The sequence below is a fragment of the Oncorhynchus mykiss genome, chromosome 12 (genome assembly GCF_057628025.1).
Source record: "Oncorhynchus mykiss isolate SJ-2025 chromosome 12, ASM5762802v1, whole genome shotgun sequence".
NCBI lineage: Eukaryota > Metazoa > Chordata > Actinopteri > Salmoniformes > Salmonidae > Oncorhynchus > Oncorhynchus mykiss.
In genome coordinates this window covers 9,377,596-9,404,973 of record NC_143033.1, presented here as the reverse complement: position 1 = coordinate 9,404,973, position 27,378 = coordinate 9,377,596, and the positions used below count along the sequence as shown (strand labels likewise).

The 27,378-nt window shown below is 41.1% G+C and overlaps 1 protein-coding gene across 1 annotated transcript in view; it reads left to right on the top strand.

Moving 5' to 3' along the window:
• arhgap24 (Rho GTPase activating protein 24) overlaps positions 1-27,378 on the top strand; it is a 226,581-nt gene that overhangs the window by 67,154 nt on the left and 132,049 nt on the right. Inside the window, exon 3 of the mRNA XM_036936830.2 lies at positions 6,701-6,788. Within this exon, the coding sequence (XP_036792725.2) occupies positions 6,701-6,788 (88 nt within the window). The remainder of the gene's footprint in view (positions 1-6,700; positions 6,789-27,378) is intronic.

Here is a 27,378-nt window from a genome sequence, read left to right as displayed (position 1 = left end):
TCTTGGGGGCCCTGAAGCCTTCTTCACAACAATTGAACCGCTCTCCTTGAAGTTCTTGATGATCCGATAAATGGATGGTTTAGGTGCAATCTTACTGGCAGCAATATCCTTGCCTGTGAAGCCCTTTTTGTGCAAAGCAATGATGACGGCACATGTTTCCTTGCAGGTAACCATGCTTGACAGAGGAAGAACAATGATTCCAAGCACCACCCTCCTTTTAAAGCTTCGAGTCTGTTATTCAAACTCAATCAGCATGACAGAGTGATCTCCAGCCTTGTCCTCGTCAACACTCACACCTGTGTTAACGGTTGGATCACTGACATGATGTCAGCTGGTACTTTCGTGGCAGGGCTGAAATGCAGTGGAAATGTTTTGGGGGGATCCAGTTCATTTGCATGGCAAAGAGGGACTTTGCAATGAATTGCAATTCATCTGATCATACTTCAGAACATTCTGGAGTATATGCAAATTACCATCATACAAACTGTGGCAGCAGACTGTGAAAATTAATATTTGTGTCATTCTCAAAACTTTTGGCCACGACTGTAGATGTCCTGGAGGGCTGGCATTGTGCATACACACCATGCACAGACCACACCATACACACACACACACACACACACACACACACACACACACACACACACACACACACACACACACACACACACACACACACACACACACACACACACACACACACACGCGCACTCCGTAATACACCAGCCACCGCCACTTTCTCATGTTTAATACCTGTTCAGCTCTTTCATCCAGAACCCTCAGGGAGACACAGAACATTCTCCAGATCGCCAGAGTTGCTGACAACACCGCCTTGACCAGAATCCAGGGTAACGCCCCAAAAGGCACCCTATTCCCTACATAGTATGGGATCCCTATGGGTTCTGGTCAAAATAGTGCACTACTGGGGTGCAGTTTGAGATGCAAGCTTTAAGAAATACTTCAGTGATATAAGATTATTTCTTTATTAATTTAAGCATCCCTGAATATATATATATATATTTTTTTTTTACAGTCTTTTGATATAAGCATATTTCTTTATGATAATTATTCTGAAGTCATGCTGAGTCCAGAACTAATGCTCTCACACCAGGGCAGATCGTTTGTAAAGTTGCCAGGTTTGCAGTTTGCACAAACATCACTCAAATCAAATCAAATCAAATGTATTTATATAGCCCTTCTTACATCAGCTGATATCTCAAAGTGCTGTACAGAAACCCAGCCTAAAAGCCCAAACAGCAAGCAATGCAGGTGTAGAAGCATGGTGGCTAGGAAAAACTCCCTAGAAAGGCCAAAACCTACAGTGCCTTGCGAAAGTATTCGGCCCCCTTGAACTTTGCGACCTTTGGCACATTTCAGGCTTCAAACATAAAGATATAAAACTGTATTTTTTTGTGAAGAATCAACAACTAGTGGGACACAATCATGAAGTGGAACGACATTTATTGGATATTTCAAACTTTTTTAACAAATCAAAAACTGAAAAATTGGGCGTGCAAAATTATTCAGCCCCCTTAAGTTAATACTTTGTAGCGCCACCTTTTGCTGTGATTACAGCTATAAGTCGCTTGGGGTATGTCTCTATCAGTTTTGCACATCGAGAGACTGACATTTTTTCCCATTCCTCCTTGCAAAACAGCTCGAGCTCAGTGAGGTTGGATGGAGAGCATTTGTGAACAGCAGTTTTCAGTTCTTTCCACAGATTCTCGATTGGATTCAGGTCTGGACTTTGACTTGGCCATTCTAACACCTGGATATGTTTATTTTTGAACCATTCCATTGTAGATTTTGCTTTATGTTTTGGATCATTGTCTTGTTGGAAGACAAATCTCCGTCCCATTCTCAGGTCTTTCGCAGACTCCATCAGGTTTTCTTCCAGAATGGTCCTGTATTTGGCTCCATCTTCCCATCAATTTTAACTATCTTCCCTGTCCCTGCTGAAGAAAAGCAGGCCCAAACCATGATGCTGCCACCACCATGTTTGACAGTGGGGATGGTGTGTTAAGGGTGATGAGCTGTGTTGCTTTTACGCCAAACATAACGTTTTGCATTGTTGCCAAAAGGTTCAATTTTGGTTTCATCTGACCAGAGCACCTTCTTCCACATGTTTGGTGTGTCTCCCAGGTGGCTTGTGGCAAACTTTAAACAACACTTTTTCTGGATATCTTTAAGAAATGGCTTTCTTCTTGCCACTCTTCCATAAAGGCCAGATTTGTGCAATATACGACTGATTGTTGTCCTATGGACAGAGTCTCCCACCTCAGCTGTAGATCTCTGCAGTTCATCCAGAGTGATCATGGGCCTCTTGGCTGCATCTCTGATCAGTCTTCTCCTTGTATGAGCTGAAAGTTTAGAGGGACGGCCAGGTCTTGGTAGATTTGCAGTGGTCTGATACTCCTTCCATTTCAATATTATCGCTTGCACACTGCTCATTGGGATGTTTAAAGCTTGGGAAATCTTTTTGTATCCAAATCCGGCTTTAAACTTCTTCACAACAGTATCTCGGACCTGCCTGGTGTGTTCCTTGTTCTTCATGATGCTCTCTGCGCTTTTAACAGACCTCTGAGACTATCACAGTGCAGGTGCATTTATACAGAGACTTGATTACACACAGGTGGATTGTATTTATCATCATTAGTCATTTAGGTCAACATTGGATCATTCAGAGATCCTCACTGAACTTCTGGAGAGAGTTTGCTGCACTGAAAGTAAAGGGGCTGAATAATTTTGCACGCCCAATTTTTCAGTTTTTGATTTGTTAAAAAAGTTTGAAATTTCCAATAAATGTCGTTCCACTTCTTGATCGTGTCCCACTTGTTGTTGATTCTTCACAAAAAAATACAGTTTTATATCTTTATGTTTGAAGCCTGAAATGTGGCAAAAGGTCGCAAAGTTCAAGGGGGCCGAATACTTTCGCAAGGCACTGTAGGAAGAAACCTAGAGAGGAACCAGGCTATGAGGGGTGTCCAGTCCTCTTCTGGCTGTGCTGGGTGGAGATTATAACAGAACATGGCCAAGATGTTCAAATGTTCATAAATAACCAGCATGGTCAAATAATAATAAGGCAGAACAGTTGAAACTGGAGCAGCAGCACAGCCAGGTGGACTGGCGACAGCAAGGAGTCATCATGTCAGGTAGTCCTGAGGCATGGTCCTAGGGCTCAGGTCCTCCGAGAGAGAGAAAGAAAGAGAGGAAGAGAGAATTAGAGAGAGCACACTTAAATTCACACAGGACACCGAATAGGACAGGAGAAGTACTCCAGATATAACAAACTGACCCTAGCCCCCCGACACATAAACTACTGCAGCATAAATACTGGAGGCTGAGACAGGAGGGGTCAGGAGACACTGTGGCCCCATCCGAGGACACCCCCGGACAGGGACAAACAGGAAGGATATAACCCCACCCACTTTGCCAAAGCACAGCCCCCACACCACTAGAGGGATATCTTCAACCACCAACTTACCATCCTGAGACAAGGCCGAGTATAGCCCACAAAGATCTCCGCCACGGCACAACCCAAGGGGGCGCCAACCCAGACAGGAAGATCACATCAGTGACTCAACCCACTCAAGTGACGCACCCCTCCTAGGGACGGTATGAAAGAGCCCTAGTAAGCCAGTGACTCAGCCCCTGTAATAGGGTTAGAGGCAGAGAATCCCAGTGGAAAGAGGGGGACCGGCCAGGCAGAGACAGCAAGGGCGGTTCGTTGCTCCAGAGCCTTTCAGTTCACCTTCCCACTACTGGGCCAGACTACACTCAATCATATGACCCACTGAAGAGATGAGTCTTCAATAAAGACTTCAACTACTGTATATTACAGTGCCTACATATATAGTATCTTTATGGATCACAACAGTACTGATATCTCTATGGATCATTACAGTTGTGATATCTCTCTGGATCATTACAGTAGTGATATCTCTATGGATCATTACAGTTGTGATATCTCTATGGATCATTACGGTAGTGATATCTCTATGGATCATTACAGTTGTGATATCTCTATGGATCATTACGGTAGTGATATCTCTATGGATCATTACAGTAGTGATATCTCTATGGATCATTACGGTAGTGATATCTCTATGGATCATTACAGTAGTGATATCTCTATGGATCATTCGCACACTTATCAAGAGAACATCCCTGCTTAACCCTACTGCCTCTGATCTGGCGGACTCACTAAACACAAATTCTTTGTTTGTAAATTATGTCTGCGTGTTGGAGTGTGATCCATAGAGATATCACTACCGAAACAATGCTACCTAATATAATGTTTACATACCCTACATTATTCATCTCATATGCATACGTATATACTGTACTCTATATCATCGACTGTATCCTTATGTAATACATGTATCACTAGCCACTTTAACTATGCCACTTTGTTTACATACTCATCTCATATGTATATACTGTACTCGATACCATCTACTGTATCTTGCCTATGCTGCTCTGTACCATCACTCATCCATATATCTTTATGTACATATTCTTTATCCCCTTACACTCTGTATAAGACAGTAGTTTTGGAATTGTTAGTTAAATTACTTGTTGGTTATTACTGCATTGTCGGAACTAGAAGCACAAGCATTTCGCTACACTCGCATTAACATCTGCTAACCATGTGTATGTGACAAATAATATTTGATTTGATTTGATTTGATTTATATGGATCATTACAGTTGTGATATCTATATGGATCATTACAGTAGTGATATCTCTATGGATCATTACAGTAGTGATATCTCTATGGATCATTACAGTAGTGATATCTCTATGGATCATTACAGTAGTGATATCTCTATGGATCATTACAGTTGTGATATCTCTATGGATCATTACAGTAGTGATATCTCTATGGATCATTACAGTAGTGATATCTCTATGGATCATTACAGTAGTGATATCTCTATGGATCATTACAGTAGTGATATCTCTATGGATCATTACAGTAGTGATATCTCTATGGATCATTACAGTAGTGATATCTCTATGGATCATTACAGTAGTGATATCTCTATGGATCATTACACTAGTGATATCTCTATGGATCACTACAGTAGTGATATCTCTATGGATCATTACAGTTGTGATATCTCTATGGATCATTACAGTAGTGATATCTCTATGGATCATTACAGTAGTGATATCTCTATGGATCATTACAGTAGTGATATCTCTATGGATCATTACAGTAGTGATATCTCTATGGATCATTACAGTAGTGATATCTTTCTGGATCATTACAGTAGTGATATCTCTATGGATCATTACAGTAGTGATATCTCTATGGATCATTACAGTTGTGATATCTCTATGGATCATTACAGTAGTGATATCTCTATGGATCATTACAGTAGTGATATCTCTATGGATCATTACACTAGTGATATCTCTATGGATCACTACAGTAGTGATATCTCTATGGATCATTACACTAGTGATATCTCTATGGATCACTACAGTAGTGATATCTCTATGGATCATTACAGTTGTGATATCTCTATGGATCATTACAGTAGTGATATCTCTATGGATCATTACAGTAGTGATATCTCTATGGATCATTACAGTAGTGATATCTCTATGGATCATTACAGTAGTGATATCTTTATGGATCACTACGGTAGTGATATCTTTATGGATCACTACGGTAGTGATATCTCTATGGATCACACTCCAACACTCAGACATAATTTACAAACAAAGTATTTGTGTTTAGTGAGTCCGCCAGATCAGAGGCAGTAGGGTTAAGCAGGGATGTTCTCTTGATAAGTGTGCGAATTGGACTATTTCCTGTCCTGCTAAGCATTCAAAATGTAACGAGTACTTTTGGGTGTATAGGAATGTAGTGAAGTAAAAGTAAAATTTGTCAAAATATAAACAGTAAAGTAAAATGGAGATACCCCAAAAAACTACTTAAGTAGTACTTTAAAGTATTTTTACTTAAGTACTTTACACCACTGGTCAGCAGACAACACAAAATAATTGTAATGAGTTTGATGAGTGTTGATTGACTTATTTTAAATTAATCTACTGAATGAACACAGTAAGTATTACGTTAATTCTGAAACAACTGTGGGTATTGGGTTAAGTCTGAAACAACTGTGTGTATTGGGTTAAGTCTGAAACAACTGTGTGTATTGGGTTAAGTCTGAAACAACTGTGTGTATTGGGTTAAGTCTGAAACAACTGTGTTGTGTATTGGGTTAATTCTGAAACAACTGTGTGTATTGGGTTAAGTCTGAAACAACTGTGTGTATTGGGTTAAGTCTGAAACAACTGTGTTGTGTATTGGGTTAATTCTGAAACAACTGTGTGTATTGGGTTAAGTCTGAAACAACTGTGTGTATTGGGTTAAGTCTGAAACAACTGTGTGTATTGGGTTAAGTCTGAAACAACTGTGTGTATTGGGTTAAGTCTGAAACAACTGTGTGTATTGGGTTAAGTCTGAAACAACTGTGTGTATTGGGTTAAGTCTGAAACAACTGTATGTATTGGGTTAAGTCTGAAACAACTGTGTGTATTGGGTTAAGTCTGAAACAACTGTGTGTATTGGGTTAAGTCTGAAACAACTGTGTTGTGTATTGGGTTAATTCTTAAACAACAGTAGGTATTGGTTTGCATGTTGAAACTCTACCTCTGACTTTCCTCTGTCTTCCTTTTTCTCTAGGGGACCATTCTGTTACCTGGAAACAGAGTCACTGAGCATCCCAGCAATGGTGACGAGGGGGGGAAATTCCTGTTTGAGGTCTCTGCAGGTAAGACGAAGAAATAGAGCTGCTTTTAATCTTATGCAAGCCAGAGCAAATCCAGACGTACTATTCACTGGAAAGACCTTAATTCAAGGGCACCTCGTGATGAAAATGACAATAGGGTGACATTGCGACAGAATCCATTATAATCACACCTCCCAAAAATGTCAAGTGTTTGGGAACACTTGCTGTCCCTTGCAGTCACAGCTCAGTAAACACATCGAACACAGGCGACTGTTGTTATTTTCTGAGATGGATCTAGAGTGTTAGCAACATTCACTCTCGTCATTGTTTTGTGTGGGTCTCTGTGGATTATAAAGACATTACAAATTCAATCAAATCTGCTCTGATGGAAATGTCCAATCTTCCTTCACTGCAAAAAAAAAAATACCCACATCTTATTTTGATAAAATTATTGTTTTGTTAGACATAATACACATTGTGTCAGTGGTCTCTTAAATATTCTGACATCTAATGTCAGATTCCATTTTTCTCTCCTTGCTAGCAGTATATCTTTCTACCACATCATAACAACTGCCCTTTGTAGTTTGACGTGACACTCAGTGGGAAATATTTTGATGTTGCACAGCTGGTGAGTCATTGACTTATGCAGTGACTGGGTTCGTCCCAATTGGGGTTTCTCACCCTATTCCCTACATAGCAGTGGTTGGAACCAGTTCAGGGAACAGAACATTTTTTGAAGAATAGAAACAGAACCGGGAATGAAACTGATCTATAGTGTTTTCCAGGAAACAGATTTGTTTTTTTTCTAATCTTGAGAACTGGTAAAAAAATATGTATTTCTAGATCCAAAAATATTCCTAAAGTCTAGTATATATTTCTGTAATTCAGAACGCTCCATGTCCACCCCTCTCGCTCACTCTCTACCCAGCTGTGAAATTTCAGATGTATCTCGCCCATGCACTTATCTGACCAATCAAACACAGCTCCAAAGAAAGCTTTTCTATTCGTGCTAATTGGTGGAGTAAATTAATGAGATTAATATAACAATGCCATTGATTTCACAGGTAAAAAAAAATATATGTGAAAAGGAACTATATGAACTGTTGTTGTTGTTGTTGTTCGAACCAGTTCAGAACCAGTTCAGAACCTGTTCGGAACCTGTTCGGAACCTGTTCGGAACATCGGAACAGAAGAAATAGGGGGTTCTCTTCGGAACAGAGCGATTGGATAATCATTTCGGTTCCAACCCCACTACACAGTGCACTAATTTTGAGCAGAGCCCCATGAGCCCTGATCAAAGGCAGTGCACTATGTAGGGCGTAGTGTTCCATTTGGGAGTCTTTGTTTGGGTACTAGTTGTTTCTTTGATGACCCTTGACATTCTTCCCAGAGCTCAGTGGCTCTTTGAGTGAGACACACACACAAACTGTGGACTTTGACCTTGCAGACCCTGAAGCTGCAGTCGGGATGGCCTTGACTAGAGACTAGAGAGTACACAAAGGAAAAGGGAGTTAAGGGGGAGTCCTGGGAAAAAAATATTTCTAAGCACGGTCTGTGTCCCAAATGGCCCCCTATTCCCTACATCGTTACACTACTTTTGAACAGGGCCAATATGGCTCTTGTCAACAGTAGTGTACTATATACCAGGACCAATAGGACTCTGGTCAACAGTAGTGTACTATATACCAGGACCAATAGGACTCTGGTCAACAGTAGTATACTATATACCAGGACCAATATGACTCTGGTCAACAGTAGTGTACTATATACCAGGACCAATAGGACTCTGGTCAACAGTAGTGTACTATATACCAGGACCAATATGACTCTGGTCAACAGTAGTGTACTATATACCAGGACCAATATGGCTCTTGTCAACAGTAGTGTACTATATACTAGGACCAATAGGACTCTGGTCAACAGTAGTGTACTATATACCAGGACCAATAGGACTCTGGTCAACAGTAGTGTACTATATACCAGGACCAATAGGACTCTGGTCAACAGTAGTGTACTATATACCAGGACCAATATGACTCTGGTCAACAGTAGTGTACTATATACCAGGACCAATAGGACTCTGGTCAACAGTAGTGTCCTATATACCAGGACCAATAGGACTCTGGTCAACAGTAGTGTCCTATATACCAGGACCAATAGGAATCTGGTCAACAGTAGTGTCCTATATACCAGGACCAACAGGACTCTGGTCAACAGTAGTGTACTATATACCAGGACCAATAGGACTCTGGTCAACAGTAGTGTCCTATATACCAGGACCAATAGGACTCTGGTCAACAGTAGTGTCCTATATACCAGGACCAATAGGACTCTGGTCAACAGTAGTGTACTATATACCAGGACCAATAGGACTCTTGTCAACAGTAGTGTACTATATACCAGGACCAATAGGACTCTTGTCAACAGTAGTGTACTATATACCAGGACCAACAGGACTCTTGTCAACAGTAGTGTCCTATATACCAGGACCAATAGGACTCTGGTCAACAGTAGTGTACTATATACCAGGACCAATAGGACTCTGGTCAACAGTAGTGTCCTATATACCAGGACCAATAGGACTCTGGTCAACAGTAGTGTACTAAATACCAGGACCAACAGGACAGCTGTAAGACATCCCTCAGCTGGTCTGTGGGGGAATGCGTGACCAACTCCAATCGATCCACCAGAGAGGAATGTGTAGAGGATGTTGTGTACTGACCCATGATGGAAACACAGAACACTCATCTTTCCCTTTCTGGTGTACCCCTCCTTTCACTCCCTCGCTTCTTTCATTCTGGTGTATCATCCCCCGTTGCTTTTATGAAGAAAACAGAATTGAGATCCAAGAGGTTATTGTTCTGTATTCTTCCTGACTGATCCGTGACTGATCTTTATTCCTTTCTGTATTCTACTGACTGATCCATGACTGATCTTTATTCCATTCTATATTCTATTGACTGATCCGTGACTGATCTTTATTCCTTTCTGTATTCTTCCTGACTGATCCGTGACTGATCTTTATTCCATTCTGTATTCTACTGACTGATCCGTGACTGATCTTTATTCCATTCTGTATTCTACTGACTGATCCGTGACTGATCTTTATTCCATTCTGTATTCTACTGACTGATCCGTGACTGATCTTTATTCCATTCTGTATTCTTCCTGACTGATCTTTATTCCATTCTGTATTCTACTGACTGATCTGTGACTGATCTTTATTCCATTCTGTATTCTATTGACTGATCCGTGACTGATCTTTATTCCATTCTGTATTCTATTGACTGATCCGTGACTGATCTTTATTCCATTCTGTATTCTATTGACTGATCCGTGACTGATCTTTATTCCATTCTGTATTCTTCCTGACTGATCTTTATTCCATTCTGTATTCTACTGACTGATCTGTGACTGATCTTTATTCCATTCTGTATTCTACTGACTGATCCGTGACTGATCTTTATTCCATTCTGTATTCTATTGACTGATCCGTGACTGATCTTTATTCCATTCTGTATTCTATTGACTGATCCGTGACTGATCTTTATTCCATTCTGTATTCTACTGACTGATCCGTGACTGATCTTTATTCCATTCTGTATTCTATTGACTGATCCGTGACTGATCTTTATTCCATTCTGTATTCTATTGACTGATCCGTGACTGATCTTTATTCCTTTGAATACAATCAAGAACCAAGGCTTGTTCTCTCATGGGTTATTGTGACGGTTCTTTATTCCAGTCAATACAATGTGCCCTTGAGTTCTTCTATTTGGGTTATTAAAATGAATAAGTGAAGCTTGTCTGAACAGTGCCTGTGCTGCTTTGATTGTGAGTCTGTGTCTCAGCCTTTGTTTTTGGAGAGTTGTGTCCTTGCAGCCTATCTATCTAATGATTTGCACTAGCCAAGTGGTAGACGTATCAGTTCCAGTGTAACTTTGTGGATTTTTTATATTTTTTTGCCTTTTGTTACTGTTTTGTAACTTTTTGAATTAGTCCATTCATTGACATTTCCTGTAAGGCATGCATCACCCCTTCCACTCAATGTGGTGTTTCTATTACAGTGCATAGTGTGTGTGGCCCACTGGACTAAATATTCCTGGCATCTGGGTTTTCCTCTAATTCATACAGCCAGCCTGCTAACTCGAAAACATTTCATCCTCACATTGTGAATGCTGTTTCATTCACTAGAAGACGTTGTGCGTGTGATTCTCATGCCAGGAACAGGGAGAAAGAGATGATTTTCAGTGACTTGGACCAGTGTATTTTCCTGTCAATCACTTTTTTGTACGTCCCAAATGGTATCCTATGGGCCCTTGTCAAAAGTAGTGCACTACATAGGGAATAGAGTGCCAACACGTTGTGAATAATTGCTTATATTGTTTATGTGGACTCTGTTACATGAGATAACAAAACATAAGGCTTTAGTTTGGGGATGAGTGATGGCCGAACACATGTCCATATGTCTTGGTGTTTGGGCACACACAATAAACGATATACTGTACGTACTTCAACATAGGATAGAGCAGATTGTAGGTTTCTAGGTAAAGCACAGACCTAGATACTCCTTCCTGAGAGCATCACTGATAATGACGGTAGATTATATGCAAGGCAAGCTATGTTTTGTCCTACAGCTATAAATCTCTACTTTGGTCATGTGGAATAAATGGGCATATTCCGTTGAACCTTTTAATTAGATTTATATATATATAAAAATAACATCTGACCTGAATGATAAATGAACTGATGGCTGAGTTAAGAACACTAAGAGAGGAGCATAAATCATGTTTTTTAATCAGCAACTATCTTTTCTGTTCTGAAGTGACTTGTTACTCATAATAAATTGTTCCGGCTGTTGCCGTAGACCAGGGATGGGCAACTTTGATGTGGGTGTGGGGCCACAAAATATAAGGGGCCCCAGTGGCTGGTCTGCGTACCCACGCATGCAGTCAACTGATTTGTGCAATCAATCCACTTGTGCAGTTAAACTACTTAACTCTCTAAACTAAATCCATTATACCAGAAGCCAGGGCCAGTTTTCGTCTTTTGGTGGGCCTAAACACCTCGCGGGCAAATCATTTTACTGGCACCCCCGTCGTGACGGCGGAGAGAAGAAAGTACGTTTTAAAGTTAACTTCCTGCAATTCTACACATTTTGCCACGGGGCCTAGAGAAAATGTTGTAATTTTATAACAAATGTCAGGAATTCTACACATTTTGCCATGGGACCTAGGGAAAATGTTGTAATTTTATAACAAATGTCATGAATTCTACACATTTTGCCACGGGGTCTAGAGAACATTTAGCAATTTTATAACAAATGTCATGAATTCTACACATTTTGCCACGGGGCCTAGAGAAAATGTTGCAATTTTATAACAAATGTCATGAATTCTACACATTTTGCCACGGGGTCTAGAGAACATTTAGCAATTTTATAACAAATGTCATGAATTCTACACATTTTGCCACGGGGTCTAGAGAAAATGTTGCAATTTTATAACAAATGTCATGAATTCTACACATTTTGCCACGGGGTCTAGAGAAAATGTCGCAATTTTATAACAAATGTCATGAATTCTACACATTTTGCCACGGGGTCTAGAGAATATGTCGCAATTTTATAACAAATGTCATGAATTCTACACATTTTGCCATGGGACCTAGGGAAAATGTTGCAATTTTATAACAAATGTCATGAATTCTACACATTTTGCCACGGGGCCTAGAGAAAATGTCGCAATTTTATAACAAATGTCATCAATTCTACACATTTTGCCATGGGACCTAGGGAAAATGTTGCAATTTTATAACAAATGTCATGAATTCTACACATTTTGCCACGGGGTCTAGAGAAAATTTTGCAATTTTATAACAAATGTCATGAATTCTACACATTTTGCCACGGGGTCTAGAGAAAATGTCGCAATTTTATAACAAATGTCATGAATTCTACACATTTTGCCATGGGACCTAGGGAAAATGTTGCAATTTTATAACAAATGTCATGAATTCTACACATTTTGCCATGGGACCTAGGGAAAATGTCGCAATTTTATAACAAATGTCATGAATTCTACACATTTTGCCATGGGACCTAGGGAAAATGTTGCAATTTTATAACAAATGTCATGAATTCTACACATTTTGCCACGGGGTCTAGAGAAAATGTCGCAATTTTATAACAAATGTCATGAATTCTACACATTTTGCCACGGGGTCTAGAGAAAATGTCGCAATTTTATAACAAATGTCATGAATTCTACACATTTTGCCACGGGGTCTAGAGAAAATGTCGCAATTTTATAACAAATGTCATGAATTCTACACATTTTGCCACGGGGTCTAGAGAAAATGTCGCAATTTTATAACAAATGTCATGAATTCTACACATTTTGCCACGGGGTCTAGAGAAAATGTTGTAATTTTATAACAAATGTCATGAATTCTACACATTTTGCCACGGGGTCTAGAGAACATTTAGCAATTTTATAACAAATGTCATGAATTCTACACATTTTCCCACGGGGTCTAGAGAAAATGTTGCAATTTTATAACAAATGTCATGAATTCTACACATTTTGCCATGGGGTCTAGAGAAAATGTTGCAATTTTATAACAAATGTCAGGAATTCTACACATTTTGCCACGGGGTCTAGAGAAAATGTCGCAATTTTATAACAAATGTCATGAATTCTACACATTTTGCCATGGGGTCTAGAGAAAATGTTGTAATTTTATAACAAATGTCATGAATTCTACACATTTTGCCATGGGGCCTAGAGAAAATGTTGTAATTTTATAACAAATGTCATGAATTCTACACATTTTGCCACGGGGTCTAGAGAAAATGTTGTAACTTTATAACAAATGTCATGAATTCTACACATTTTGCCATGGGACCTAGAGAAAATGTTGTAATTTTATAACAAATGTCATGAATTCTACACATTTTGCCACGGGGTCTAGAGAAAATGTCGCAATTTTATAACAAATGTCATGAATTCTACACATTTTGCCATGGGACCTAGGGAAAATGTCGCAATTTTATAACAAATGTCATGAATTCTACACATTTTGCCATGGGACCTAGGGAAAATGTTGCAATTTTATAACAAATGTCATGAATTCTACACATTTTGCCACGGGGTCTAGAGAAAATGTCGCAATTTTATAACAAATGTCATGAATTCTACACATTTTGCCACGGGGTCTAGAGAAAATGTCGCAATTTTATAACAAATGTCATGAATTCTACACATTTTGCCATGGGACCTAGGGAAAATGTTGTAATTTTATAACAAATGTCATGAATTCTACACATTTTGCCACGGGGTCTAGAGAACATTTAGCAATTTTATAACAAATGTCATGAATTCTACACATTTTGCCACGGGGTCTAGAGAAAATGTTGCAATTTTATAACAAATGTCATGAATTCTACACATTTTGCCATGGGGTCTAGAGAAAATGTTGCAATTTTATAACAAATGTCAGGAATTCTACACATTTTGCCACGGGGTCTAGAGAAAATGTCGCAATTTTATAACAAATGTCATGAATTCTACACATTTTGCCACGGGGTCTAGAGAAAATGTTGTAATTTTATAACAAATGTCATGAATTCTACACATTTTGCCATGGGGCCTAGAGAAAATGTTGTAATTTTATAACAAATGTCATGAATTCTACACATTTTGCCACGGGGTCTAGAGAAAATGTTGTAATTTTATAACAAATGTCATGAATTCTACACATTTTGCCATGGGACCTAGAGAAAATGTTGTAATTTTATAACAAATGTCATGAATTCTACACATTTTGCCACGGGGTCTAGAGAAAATGTCGCAATTTTATAACAAATGTCATGAATTCTACACATTTTGCCATGGGACCTAGAGAAAATGTTGTAATTTTATAACAAATGTCATGAATTCTACACATTTTGCCACGGGGTCTAGAGAAAATGTCGCAATTTTATAACAAATGTCATGAATTCTACACATTTTGCCACGGGGTCTAGAGAAAATGTTGTAATTTTATAACAAATGTCATGAATTCTACACATTTTGCCACGGGGTCTAGAGAAAATGTTGTAATTTTATAACAAATGTCATGAATTCTACACATTTTGCCACGGGGTCTAGAGAAAATGTTGTAATTTTATAACAAATGTCATGAATTCTACACATTTTGCCACGGGGTCTAGAGAAAATGTTGTAATTTTATAACAAATGTCATGAATTCTACACATTTTGCCACGGGGTCTAGAGAAAATGTTGTAATTTTATAACAAATGTCATGAATTCTACACATTTTGCCACGGGGTCTAGAGAAAATGTTGTAATTTTATAACAAATGTCATGAATTCTACACATTTTGCCACGGGGTCTAGAGAAAATGTTGCAATTTTATAACAAATGTCAGGAATTCTACACATTTTGCCACGGGGTCTAGAGAAAATGTCGCAATTTTATAACAAATGTCATGAATTCTACACATTTTGCCACGGGGTCTAGAGAAAATGTTGTAATTTTATAACAAATGTCATGAATTCTACACATTTTGCCAAGGGGCCTAGAGAAAATGTTGTAATTTTATAACAAATGTCATGAATTCTACACATTTTGCCACGGGGTCTAGAGAAAATGTTGTAATTTTATAACAAATGTCATGAATTCTACACATTTTGCCATGGGACCTAGAGAAAATGTTGTAATTTTATAACAAATGTCATGAATTCTACACATTTTGCCACGGGGTCTAGAGAAAATGTCGCAATTTTATAACAAATGTCATGAATTCTACACATTTTGCCATGGGACCTAGAGAAAATGTTGTAATTTTATAACAAATGTCATGAATTCTACACATTTTGCCACGGGGTCTAGAGAAAATGTCGCAATTTTATAACAAATGTCATGAATTCTACACATTTTGCCACGGGGTCTAGAGAAAATGTTGTAATTTTATAACAAATGTCATGAATTCTACACATTTTGCCACGGGGTCTAGAGAAAATGTTGTAATTTTATAACAAATGTCATGAATTCTACACATTTTGCCACGGGGTCTAGAGAAAATGTTGTAATTTTATAACAAATGTCATGAATTCTACACATTTTGCCACGGGGTCTAGAGAAAATGTTGTAATTTTATAACAAATGTCATGAATTCTACACATTTTGCCACGGGGTCTAGAGAAAATGTTGTAATTTTATAACAAATGTCATGAATTCTACACATTTTGCCACGGGGTCTAGAGAAAATGTTGTAATTTTATAACAAATGTCATGAATTCTACACATTTTGCCACGGGGTCTAGAGAAAATGTTGTAATTTTATAACAAATGTCATGAATTCTACACATTTTGCCACGGGGTCTAGAGAAAATGTTGTAATTTTATAACAAATGTCATGAATTCTACACATTTTGCCACGGGGTCTAGAGAAAATGTTGTAATTTTATAACAAATGTCATGAATTCTACACATTTCTTCATGGTGCAGAAAGAAGAAAAAAAATCTGTTTTACTGCAAATTTCCTGCAATTCTATCAATTCTATCAGTTTGCCATAACATACTCCATGTTAATGGTGGTATCTGAGTGAAAGTGGCTAACAAAATACATGTGGGGCCTGGGTACGGGAGTACTACACATTTAGGTAGCTGAGTAGACTCATTTAATTTTGCTGACATGGCTAATTAAGTGACCGTCAGTGACAGACACAACAGGAGGGAAACTGCTGAAACACAACCACATTTAGAAATTTGCACCTTGTGTCTTGCTCCATGGGCCTACAAAATGGAATGTGGTTGTCCATCCCTGCTGTAGATTGTCACAGCCTGTCATAGCCCAAAGTAGACTGATAAAGCATCTATAGTTTCATAAACAAATCAGCTTTCAGAAAGGAGAAATTATTTCCCATGTGGCCAGCTGTAGCTGTCCAATATATCACCCATGTTTTATAAACCTTGTGACAGGGTTTTGACAAGGTTAATGCATGACACTTGAATCAATTATATCATTGGTGTTTAACCCTAACCCTTTTGACACGGTTTCAATACAGGTGGTATGCAAGTGTGGTTCATGCATGACACGTCAGTCAATCATATCATTGCTGTTTTTTTTGTCTTCCGAATGGCAATCAATCAAGTTTTGTCGTGTCACATATGCAAAATGGAATAAGGAATAAAAGTAAACTTTATTTTTAGATCAGGCAAACCAGCAACCACCAGGGAATTTGAAATGCAAACATTGCTTCCAAGAATAGCTTGTTGTCCTAGCGTTGCCCTTGTCTTAGAAAAGAGAGAAGGTTGAGCTGAAAGTGGCATTGTTGGGGGAAGCTGTGGGTGAGAGGGAGCGATGGTTCCTCTTTTAGGGAAACAGTCTGAGAGAGAGATGGTTCCTCTGAGACACTGAGTCATGTGGAAAGAAGAACACCTGCTGTCTGTGTTCCGGTAAACCATAACCATAGAATTGGAATTGTTAGACTGGACCAGTGAAATATATCCGTGATGTGAGTGGCTTTGACCCTTCTTGTAATTCTACGTCTAGGAATCCATCACCCCCCAGACAGACATGGCCTGGGTCTGCCTAGCTGGCATGAAGCCCTAAACTCTGGATCCTGGTTCCATTCTAACGTCCGTAGTGTACTACTTATATCAGAATGCTGAGTGGCACGTAAGTGTGAATATTGGAACGGAGCCTGGGTCTGCCTAGCAGCAGCCCTGAGCTCTGGTTCATGCTCCTGTCACAGCACCCGGGTAATCGGGGTCTATAATGCTAGTTTAATGGGGGTCCTCAGTCTCTGGGGTTGCATGATATTATTCTCACTTTCAATGGGCTCAGTTTATCTCTTTATAGCTGCCTGACACACACACACACACACACACACAGTGTTGAATCATATTATCGTCACCTTTGGTTATGGCTTAATTACAGTGAGCCAGGAGGGGGTAGAGGAGGGCTATTCATTATCTCTGTCTCCCCACGTACAGAGAGCTCTGTGTGTGTGTGTGTGTGTGTGTGTGTGTGTGTGTGTGTGTGTGTGTGTGTGTGTGTGCGCGCAACAGGAGCAGACATGGAGGTCATGTGCTTGAGCGATTTACAGTCTTGCTAATTTTATTTAGGGGGTTAATGTTTGACAAGAAGCTGACAGGGGGGAGGAGGGAGGTAGAGAGAGAGGTGGGGAAGAAGTCAAAGTCAGGGTCATAGCTGTAGTATAGCTGTTCAGCCTCTTAAAGCCACAGGATTTCATGGCAACAATGGCAGTATTTCAGTAGTGTGTTGCCGCTCACACCACACAGGATCCCTATGGATTTAGGAAGGATTTCAGTGTGCAGTTTGAGAGAGAGAGAGAGAGAGAGACAGAGAGAGAGAGAGACAGAGAGAGAGAGAGACAGAGAGAGACAGAGACAGAGACAGAGAGAGAGAGAGAGAGAGACAGAGAGAGAGAGAGACAGAGAGAGACAGAGACAGAGACAGAGAGAGAGAGAGAGAGAGACAAAGAGAGAGAGAGAGATAGAGAGAGACAGAGAGAGAGAGAGAGACAGAGACAGAGAGAGACAGAGAGAGAGACAGAGAGAGAGAGAGAGAGAGAGAGAGTGAGAGAGAGAGAGAGAGAGAGAGAGAGAGAGCTGGTAATGTTTGTATGCAGCTGGTAATGTTTGTATGCAGCTGGTAATGTTTGTATGCCGCTGGTAATGTTTGTATGCAGCTGGTAATGTTTGTATGCAGCTGGTAATGTTTGTATGCAGCTGGTAATGTTTGTATGCAGCTGGTAATGTTTGTATGCAGCTAGTAATGTTTGTATGCAGCTGGTAATGTTTGTATGCAGCTGGTAATGTTTGTATGCAGCTGGTAATGTTTGTATGCAGCTGGTAATGTTTGTATGCAGCTGGTAATGTTTGTATGCAGCTGGTAATGTTTGTATGCAGCTGGTAATGTTTGTATGCAGCTAGTAATGTTTGTATGCAGCTGGTAATGTTTGTATGCAGCTGGTAATGTTTGTATGCAGCTGGTAATGTTTGTATGCAGCTGGTAATGTTTGTATGCAGCTGGTAATGTTTGTATGCAGCTGGTAATGTTTGTATGCAGCTGGTAATGTTTGTATGTCGCTGGTAATGTTTGTATGCAGCTGGTAATGTTTGTATGCAGCTGGTAATGTTTGTATGCCGCTGGTAATGTTTGTATGCAGCTGGTAATGTTTGTATGCAGCTGGTAATGTTAGTATGCCGCTGGTAATGTTTGTATGCAGCTGGTAATGTTTGTATGCAGCTGGTAACGTTTGTATGCCGCTGGTAATGTTTGTATGCAGCTAGTAATGTTTGTATGCCGCTGGTAACGTTTGTATGCCGCTGGTAATGTTTGTATGCAGCTGGTAACGTTTGTATGCCGCTGGTAATGTTTGTATGCAGCTGGTAATGTTTGTATGCCGCTGGTAATGTTTGTATGCAGCTGGTAATGTTTGTATGCAGCTAGTTTATTTATTTATTTATTTTTATTTATTTTACCTTTATTTAACCAGGTAGGCAAGTTGAGAACAAGTTCTCATTTACAATTGCGACCTGGCCAAGATAAAGCAAAGCAGTTCGACAGATACAACAACACAGAGTTACACATGGAGTAAAACAAACATACAGTCAATAATAAAGTATAAACAAGTCTATATACAATGTGAGCAAATGAGGTGAGAAGGGAGGTAAAGGCAAAAAAAGGCCTTGGTGGCAAGGTAAATACAATATAGCAAGTAAAACACTGGAATGGTAGTTTTGCAATGGAAGAATGTGCAAAGTAGAAATAAAAATAATGGGGTGCAAAGGAGCAAAATAAATAAATAAATTAAATACAGTTGGGAAAGAGGTAGTTGATAGGGCTAAATTATAGGTGGGCTATGTACAGGTGCAGTAATCTGTGAGCTGCTCTGACAGTTGGTGCTTAAAGCTAGTGAGGGAGATAAGTGTTTCCAGTTTCAGAGATTTTTGTAGTTCATTCCAGTCATTGGCAGCAGAGAACTGAAAAGAGAGACGGCCAAAGAAAGAATTGGTTTTGGGGGTGACCAGAGAGATATACCTGCTGGAGCGTGTGCTACAGGTGGGAGATGCTATGGTGACCAGCGAGCTGAGATAAGGGGGGACTTTACCTAGCAGGGTCTTGTAGATGACATGGAGCCAGTGGGTTTGGCGACGAGTATGAAGCGAGGGCCAGCCAACGAGAGCGTACAGGTCGCAATGGTGGGTAGTATATGGGGCTTTGGTGACAAAACGGATTGCACTGTGATAGACTGCATCCAATTTGTTGGGTAGGGTATTGGAGGCTATTTTGTAAATTACATCGCCAAAGTCGAGGATTGGTAGGATGGTCAGTTTTACAAGGGTATGTTTGGCAGCATGAGTGAAGGATGCTTTGTTGCGAAATAGGAAGCCAATTCTAGATTTAACTTTGGATTGGAGATGTTTGATATGGGTCTGGAAGGAGAGTTTACAGTCTAACCAGACACCTAAGTATTTGTAGTTGTCCACGTATTCTAAGTCAGAGCCGTCCAGAGTAGTGATGTTGGACAGGCGGGTAGGTGCAGGTAGTGATCGGTTGAAGAGCATGCATTTAGTTTTACTTGTATTTAAGAGCAATTGGAGGCCACGGAAGGAGAGTTGTATGGCATTGAAGCTTGCCTGGAGGGTTGTTAACACAGTGTCCAAAGAAGGGCCGGAAGTATACAGAATGGTGTCGTCTGCGTAGAGGTGGATCAGAGACTCACCAGCAGCAAGAGCGACCTCATTGATGTATACAGAGAAGAGAGTCGGTCCAAGAATTGAACCCTGTGGCACCCCCATAGAGACTGCCAGAGGTCCGGACAACAGACCCTCAGATTTGACACACTGAACTCTATCAGAGAAGTAGTTGGTGAACCAGGCGAGGCAATCATTTGAGAAACCAAGGCTGTTGAGTCTGCCGATGAGGATGTGGTGATTGACAGAGTCGAAAGCCTTGGCCAGATCAATGAATACGGCTGCACAGTAATGTTTCTTATCGATGGCGGTTAAGATATCGTTTAGGACCTTGAGCGTGGCTGAGGTGCACCCATGACCAGCTCTGAAACCAGATTGCATAGCAGAGAAGGTATGGTGAGATTCAAAATGGTCGGTAATCTGTTTGTTGACTTGGCTTTCGAAGACCTTAGAAAGGCATGGTAGGATAGATATAGGTCTGTAGCAGTTTGGGTCAAGAGTGTCCCCCCCTTTGAAGAGGGGGATGACCGCAGCTGCTTTCCAATCTTTGGGAATCTCAGACGACACGAAAGAGAGGTTGAACAGGCTAGTAATAGGGGTGGCAACAATTTCGGCAGATAATTTTAGAAAGAAAGGGTCCAGATTGTCTAGCCCGGCTGATTTGTAGGGGTCCAGATTTTGCAGCTCTTTCAGAACATCAGCTGAATGGATTTGGGAGAAGGAGAAATGGGGAAGGCTTGGGCGAGTTGCTGTTGGGGGTGCAGTGCTGTTGACAGGGGTAGGAGTAGCCAGGTGGAAAGCATGGCCAGCAGTAGAAAAATGCTTATTGAAATTTTCAATTATGGTGGATTTATCAGTGGTGACAGTGTTTCCTATCTTCAGTGCAGTGGGCAGCTGGGAGGAGGTGTTCTTATTCTCCATGGACTTTACAGTGTCCCAGAACTTTTTTGAGTTAGTGTTGCAAGAAGCAAATTTCTGCTTGAAAAAGCTAGCCTTGGCTTTTCTAACTGCCTGTGTATAATGGTTTCTAGCTTCCCTGAACAGCTGCATATCACGGGGGCTGTTCGATGCTAATGCAGAACGCCATAGGACATTTTTGTGTTGATTAAGGGCAGTCAGGTCTGGGGAGAACCAAGGGCTATATCTGTTCCTGGTTCTAAATTTCTTGAATGGGGCATGTTTATTTAAGATGGTTAGGAAGGCATTTTTAAAAAATATCCAGGCATCCTCTACTGACGGGATGAGGTCAATATCCTTCCAGGATACCCCGGCCAGGTCGATTAGAAAGGCCTGCTCGCTGAAGTGTTTCAGGGAGCGTTTTACAGTGATGAGAGGAGGTCGTTTGACCGCTGACCCATTACGGATGCAGGCAATGAGGCAGTGATCGCTGAGATCTTGGTTGAAGACAGCAGAGGTGTATTTAGAGGGGAAGTTGGTTAGGATGATATCTATGAGGGTGCCCGTGTTTAAGGCTTTGGGGAGGTACCTGGTAGGTTCATTGATAATTTGTGTGAGATTGAGGGCATCAAGTTTAGATTGTAGGATGGCTGGGGTGTTAAGCATGTTCCAGTTTAGGTCGCCTAGCAGCACGAGCTCTGAAGATGGATGGGGGGCAATCAGTTCACATATGGTGTCCAGAGCACAGCTGGGGGCAGAGGGTGGTCTATAGCAGGCGGCAACGGTGAGAGACTTGTTTTTAGAGAGGTGGATTTTTAAAAGTAGAAGTTCAAATTGTTTGGGTACAGACCTGGATAATAGGACAGAACTCTGCAGGCTATCTTTGCAGTAGATTGCAACACCGCCCCCTTTGGCAGTTCTATCTTGTCTGAAAATGTTGTAGTTTGGAATTAAAATGTCTGAATTTTTGGTGGTCTTCCTAAGCCAGGATTCAGACACAGCTAGAACATCCGGGTTGGCAGAGTGTGCTAAAGCAGTGAATAGAACAAACTTAGGGAGGAGGCTTCTAATGTTAACATGCATGAAACCAAGGCTATTACGGTTACAGAAGTCGTCAAAAGAGAGCGCCTGGGGAATAGGAGTGGAGCTAGGCACTGCAGGGCCTGGATTCACCTCTACATCGCCAGAGGAACATAGGAGGAGTAGAATAAGGGTGCGACTAAAAGCAATAAGAATTGGTCGTCTAGAACGTCTGGAACAGAGAGTAAAAGGAGGTTTCTGGGGGCGATAAAATAGCATCAAGGTATAATGTACAGACAAAGGTAAGGTAGGATGTGAATACAGTGGAGGTAAACCTAGGTATTGAGTGATGAAGAGAGAGATATTGTCTCTAGAAACATCATTGAAACCAGGAGATGTCATTGCATGTGTGGGTGGTGGAACTAATAGGTTGGATAAGGTATAGTGAGCAGGACTAGAGGCTCTACAGTGAAATAAGCCAATAAACACTAACCAGAACAGCAATGGACAAGACATATTGACATTAAGGAGAGGCATGCTTAGTCGAGTGATCAAAAGGGTCCAGTGAGTGGAGAGGTTGGTTTAGGGTCACGGCGATTTAGACAGCTAGCCAGGCCAACCGGTAGCAAGCTAGCATAGGATGGAGTCTGTTGTTAGCCACCTCTTGCGTTCGGTCAGTAGATTAGTAGGGTTCCGTGTGGTAGAGGGGATTAATCCAAATCACACAACAACAACAAAAATAAGAACAATAGATATAGTTATAGAGGCCCGAGAAGAAAACATAATAATAAAAATAAATAAATTGTCCGATTGTCTATTCAGTTAGCAGCCGGTAAGACAGCTAACGGTTAGCGGGCCGCAGATGGGCGTTCAGGTAACGTCGCGACAGAGGAGCCAGCCGGATCTCATTCAGGTAGATAACGTCGGCAGTCCGGTTGTGAAGGCCCGGTGGGGCTCCGCGTAGGCAGTGAAACGGGTCCGGATAGGTGACTGCAGCCCAGGAGTGAATGATGGAACTCAGGAGTGATTGACGGAGCTGGCTAGCACCGGAACAATCGATGTTTGCTCCGGAATCGACGAAAGCCGACTGTCACACGGATAGCAGCTAGCTAGCTGTGAGATCCGGGTATGAATGTCCAGAGAGCAGTTGAAATCCAGGGACATGGAGAGAAAAATTGGTCCGGTATGTTCCGTTCCGAGCCGCGCTGTGCCGTACAAAACTGGCGATAGATTTTCAATAGATTTTCGAGCTAAAGGACAGCCGATGACCACAAACCGTGGTTAGCTTCTGATTAGCTTCTGGATTAGCTTCTGGGCTAGCTCCTGGCTAGCTTCTGGCTAGTTTCTGGCCAGCCTCCTGGAGTTTCTGGCTAGCTTCCTGAAGGATTGCAGATCTGAGGTAAATAATACTTTTTTATAAATATAAATTGGTGAGGCTGGTTGCAGGAGAGTGTTTAGAAGATGAGTTGATGGAAAATAAAAATAAAATGTATGTGAAAAAAGTTGTAAATATATATATATACAGGACACGACAAGACGAGGACAAAAGACGTCTGAACTGCTATGCGATCTTGGAGACACATTTCAGTAGTAATGTTTGTATGCCGCTGGTAATGTTTGTATGCCGCTGGTGATGTTTGTATGCCGCTGGTAATGTTTGTATGCAGCTAGTAATGTTTGTATGCCGCTGGTAATGTTTGTATGCCGCTGGTAATGTTTGTATGCAGCTGGTAACGTTTGTATGCCGCTGGTAATGTTTGTATGCAGCTAGTAACGTTTGTATGCAGCTGGTAATGTTTGTATGCCGCTGGTAATGTTTGTATGCAGCTGGTAATGTTTGTATGCAGCTGGTAATGTTTGTATGCAGCTGGTAATGTTTGTATGCCGCTGGTAATGTTTGTATGCAGCTGGTAACGTTTGTATGCCGCTGGTAATGTTTGTATGCAGCTAGTAATGTTTGTATGCCGCTGGTAATGTTTGTATGCCGCTGGTAATGTTTGTATGCCGCTGGTAACGTTTGTATGCCGCTGGTAATGTTTGTATGCCGCTGGTAATGTTTGTATGCAGCTGGTAATGTTTGTATGCAGCTGGTAACGTTTGTATGCCACTGGTAATGTTTGTATGCAGCTGGTAATGTTTGTATGCCGCTGGTAATGTTTGTATGCAGCTAGTAATGTTTGTATGCATCTCTGTAATGTATATCATGTAGTCAATAGCAACAGCATCCTGTAGACCTCCCCCTACATTCCACTTAGTAATGTAATACTGTATTCTGCCAGGCTAGGGCTTTATGTACCAGAACGGTGGGCAATGTGCCTTTTCCTGGCATTGGGCGGGTCATGTATTACTGTGGCTTTGTTCTCTTTCTGTGCCAGGTTGAGGCCATGCATGTGGCATGTGGATGACCAGCCCATATCCCATCATGGCTGGGCATCTGGTGTAAGTCTTCAGAGCAGCGTGAAGCACAGGATTGGTTCAGGAGTGTGCACACGCACACACAACGTACGCCTCGTAGCCTCATAACTCTTTTGGGGAGGGTGTGCTGATGTTTTTAGTTAAAGAACCGACAGCATGGTTACTTAATCTGCACTAGCAGCATATCGTATTGTGAGAGAGTTACAGAATAATAACGAAATGGCTGACACTATCAAGCTGTGTTCCACAACAGTAGGCAGAAAGTCAGTAATACAGTGGGTCCATATTTCTGCCTGTAAGAGAGGTACTGTTTATTCCACCTTTCCAGTAGAAAGTTATACAATCCTTATCGGCAGTAGTCCTGTGGGAGTTGACTGTAGTTCCCGAGAGAGTGCAGCAGTAGTCCTGTGGGAGTTGACTGTACTACCCAAGAGAGTGCAGCAGTAGTCATGTGGGAGTTGACTGTACTACCCAAGAGAGTGCAGCAGTAGTCATGTGGAAGTTGACTGTACTACCCAAGAGAGTGCAGCAGTAGTCATGTGGGAGTTGACTGTACTACCCAAGAGAGTGCAGCAGTAGTCATGTGGGAGTTGACTGTACTACCCAAGAGAGTGCAGCAGTAGTCATGTGGAAGTTGACTGTACTACCCAAGAGAGTGCAGCAGTAGTCATGTGGGAGTTGACTGTACTACCCGAGAGAGTGCAGCAGTAGTCCTGTGGGAGTTGACTGTACTACCCGAGAGAGAGATTGGACCATAGTGACTCTGAACATATTGGATTCTCTCCACCTGTAATTGTCTGGTGCCATGGAAACTTTATTATCGTACAATATATGAAGCCAAGTCATTTTCCCCCAGAAGTCATATATTTCTCTATGCTCAATTCACTTTTAATGTTGAGGGATTTTATAGTGACTTCACCATGTCTTCGGTCCGAAGAATATCATATCTATCTATTGGTTATTGCCTGAGTATTCTGAAACGACACTGTGAAAATGTATGGCAACATCAGAAAACGACACTGTGAAAACGCATGGCAACATCAGAAAACGACACTGTGAAAACGCATGGCAACATCAGAAAACAACACTGTGAAAACGCATGGCAACATCAGAAAACGACACTGTGAAAACGCATGGCAACATCAGAAAACAACACTGTGAAAACGCATGGCAACATCAGAAAACGACACTGTGAAAACGCATGGCAACATCAGAAAACGACACTGTGAAAACGCATGGCAACATCAGAAAACGACACTGTGAAAACGCATGGCAACATCAGAAAACGACACTGTGAAAACGCATGGCAACATCAGAAAACGACACTGTGAAAACGCATGGCAACATCAGAAAACGACACTGTGAAAACGCATGGCAACATCAGAAAACGACACTGTGAAAACGCATGGCAACATCAGAAAACGACACTGTGAAAACGCATGGCAACATCAGAAAACGACACTGTGAAAACGCATGGCAACATCAGAAAATGACACTGTGAAAACGCATGGCAACATCAGAAAACAACACTGTGAAAACGCATGGCAACATCAGAAAACAACACTGTGAAAACGCATGGCAACATCAGAAAACGACACTGTGAAAACGCATGGCAACATCAGAAAACGACACTGTGAAAACGCATGGCAACATCAGAAAACGACACTGTGAAAACGGATGGCAACATCAGAAAACGACACTGTGAAAACGCATGGCAACATCAGAAAACGACACTGTGAAAACGCATGGCAACATCAGAAAACGACACTGTGAAAACGCATGGCAACATCAGAAAACGACACTGTGAAAACGGATGGCAACATCAGAAAACGACACTGTGAAAACGCATGGCAACATCAGAAAACGACACTGTGAAAACGGATGGCAACATCAGAAAACGACACTGTGAAAACGCATGGCAACATCAGAAAACGACACTGTGAAAACGCATGGCAACATCAGAAAACGACACTGTGAAAACGCATGGCAACATCAGAAAACGACACTGTGAAAACGCATGGCAACATCAGAAAACAACACTGTGAAAACGGATGGCAACATCAGAAAATGGTATTGCTGATAAACATGCACTATAACCATAGAGTGAATTCTAAATCTGTATTCTGAGAGACAAATATCATGACATTGATAAAGATTGTTGTTTGTTGCTTCCCATCCATCTGTAAAGGAAAGTCCAGTAGCACACTGCAGAGATCTAATCATCAGCTGTTGTTGTTGTTGTTGTTGTTGCTGCTGCTGTGGCTGTGGCAATGCTGACTTGTCCATTGATCTTGTGCTAGCCAGGACAGGTACACTGTCATTTTCCAGCCAGTCAGTCACAGAAGCTTGAGCTAGTGGTAACTGCAGTGTGTGTGTGTGTGTGTGTGTGTGTGTGTGTGTGTACGTTTGTGCGTGTGTTGCTCCCTGTGCACTGCCCTAACTGACTGGAATGTGTGAGCCACAGTGGCCTCTAAATATTAGCAAAACACTGACTGACCACCAGGCTACAAGACCTGTCATCCCCACAAACAGGGCCAACTGTCATCAGCGGCCAGCTGATGAGAGGT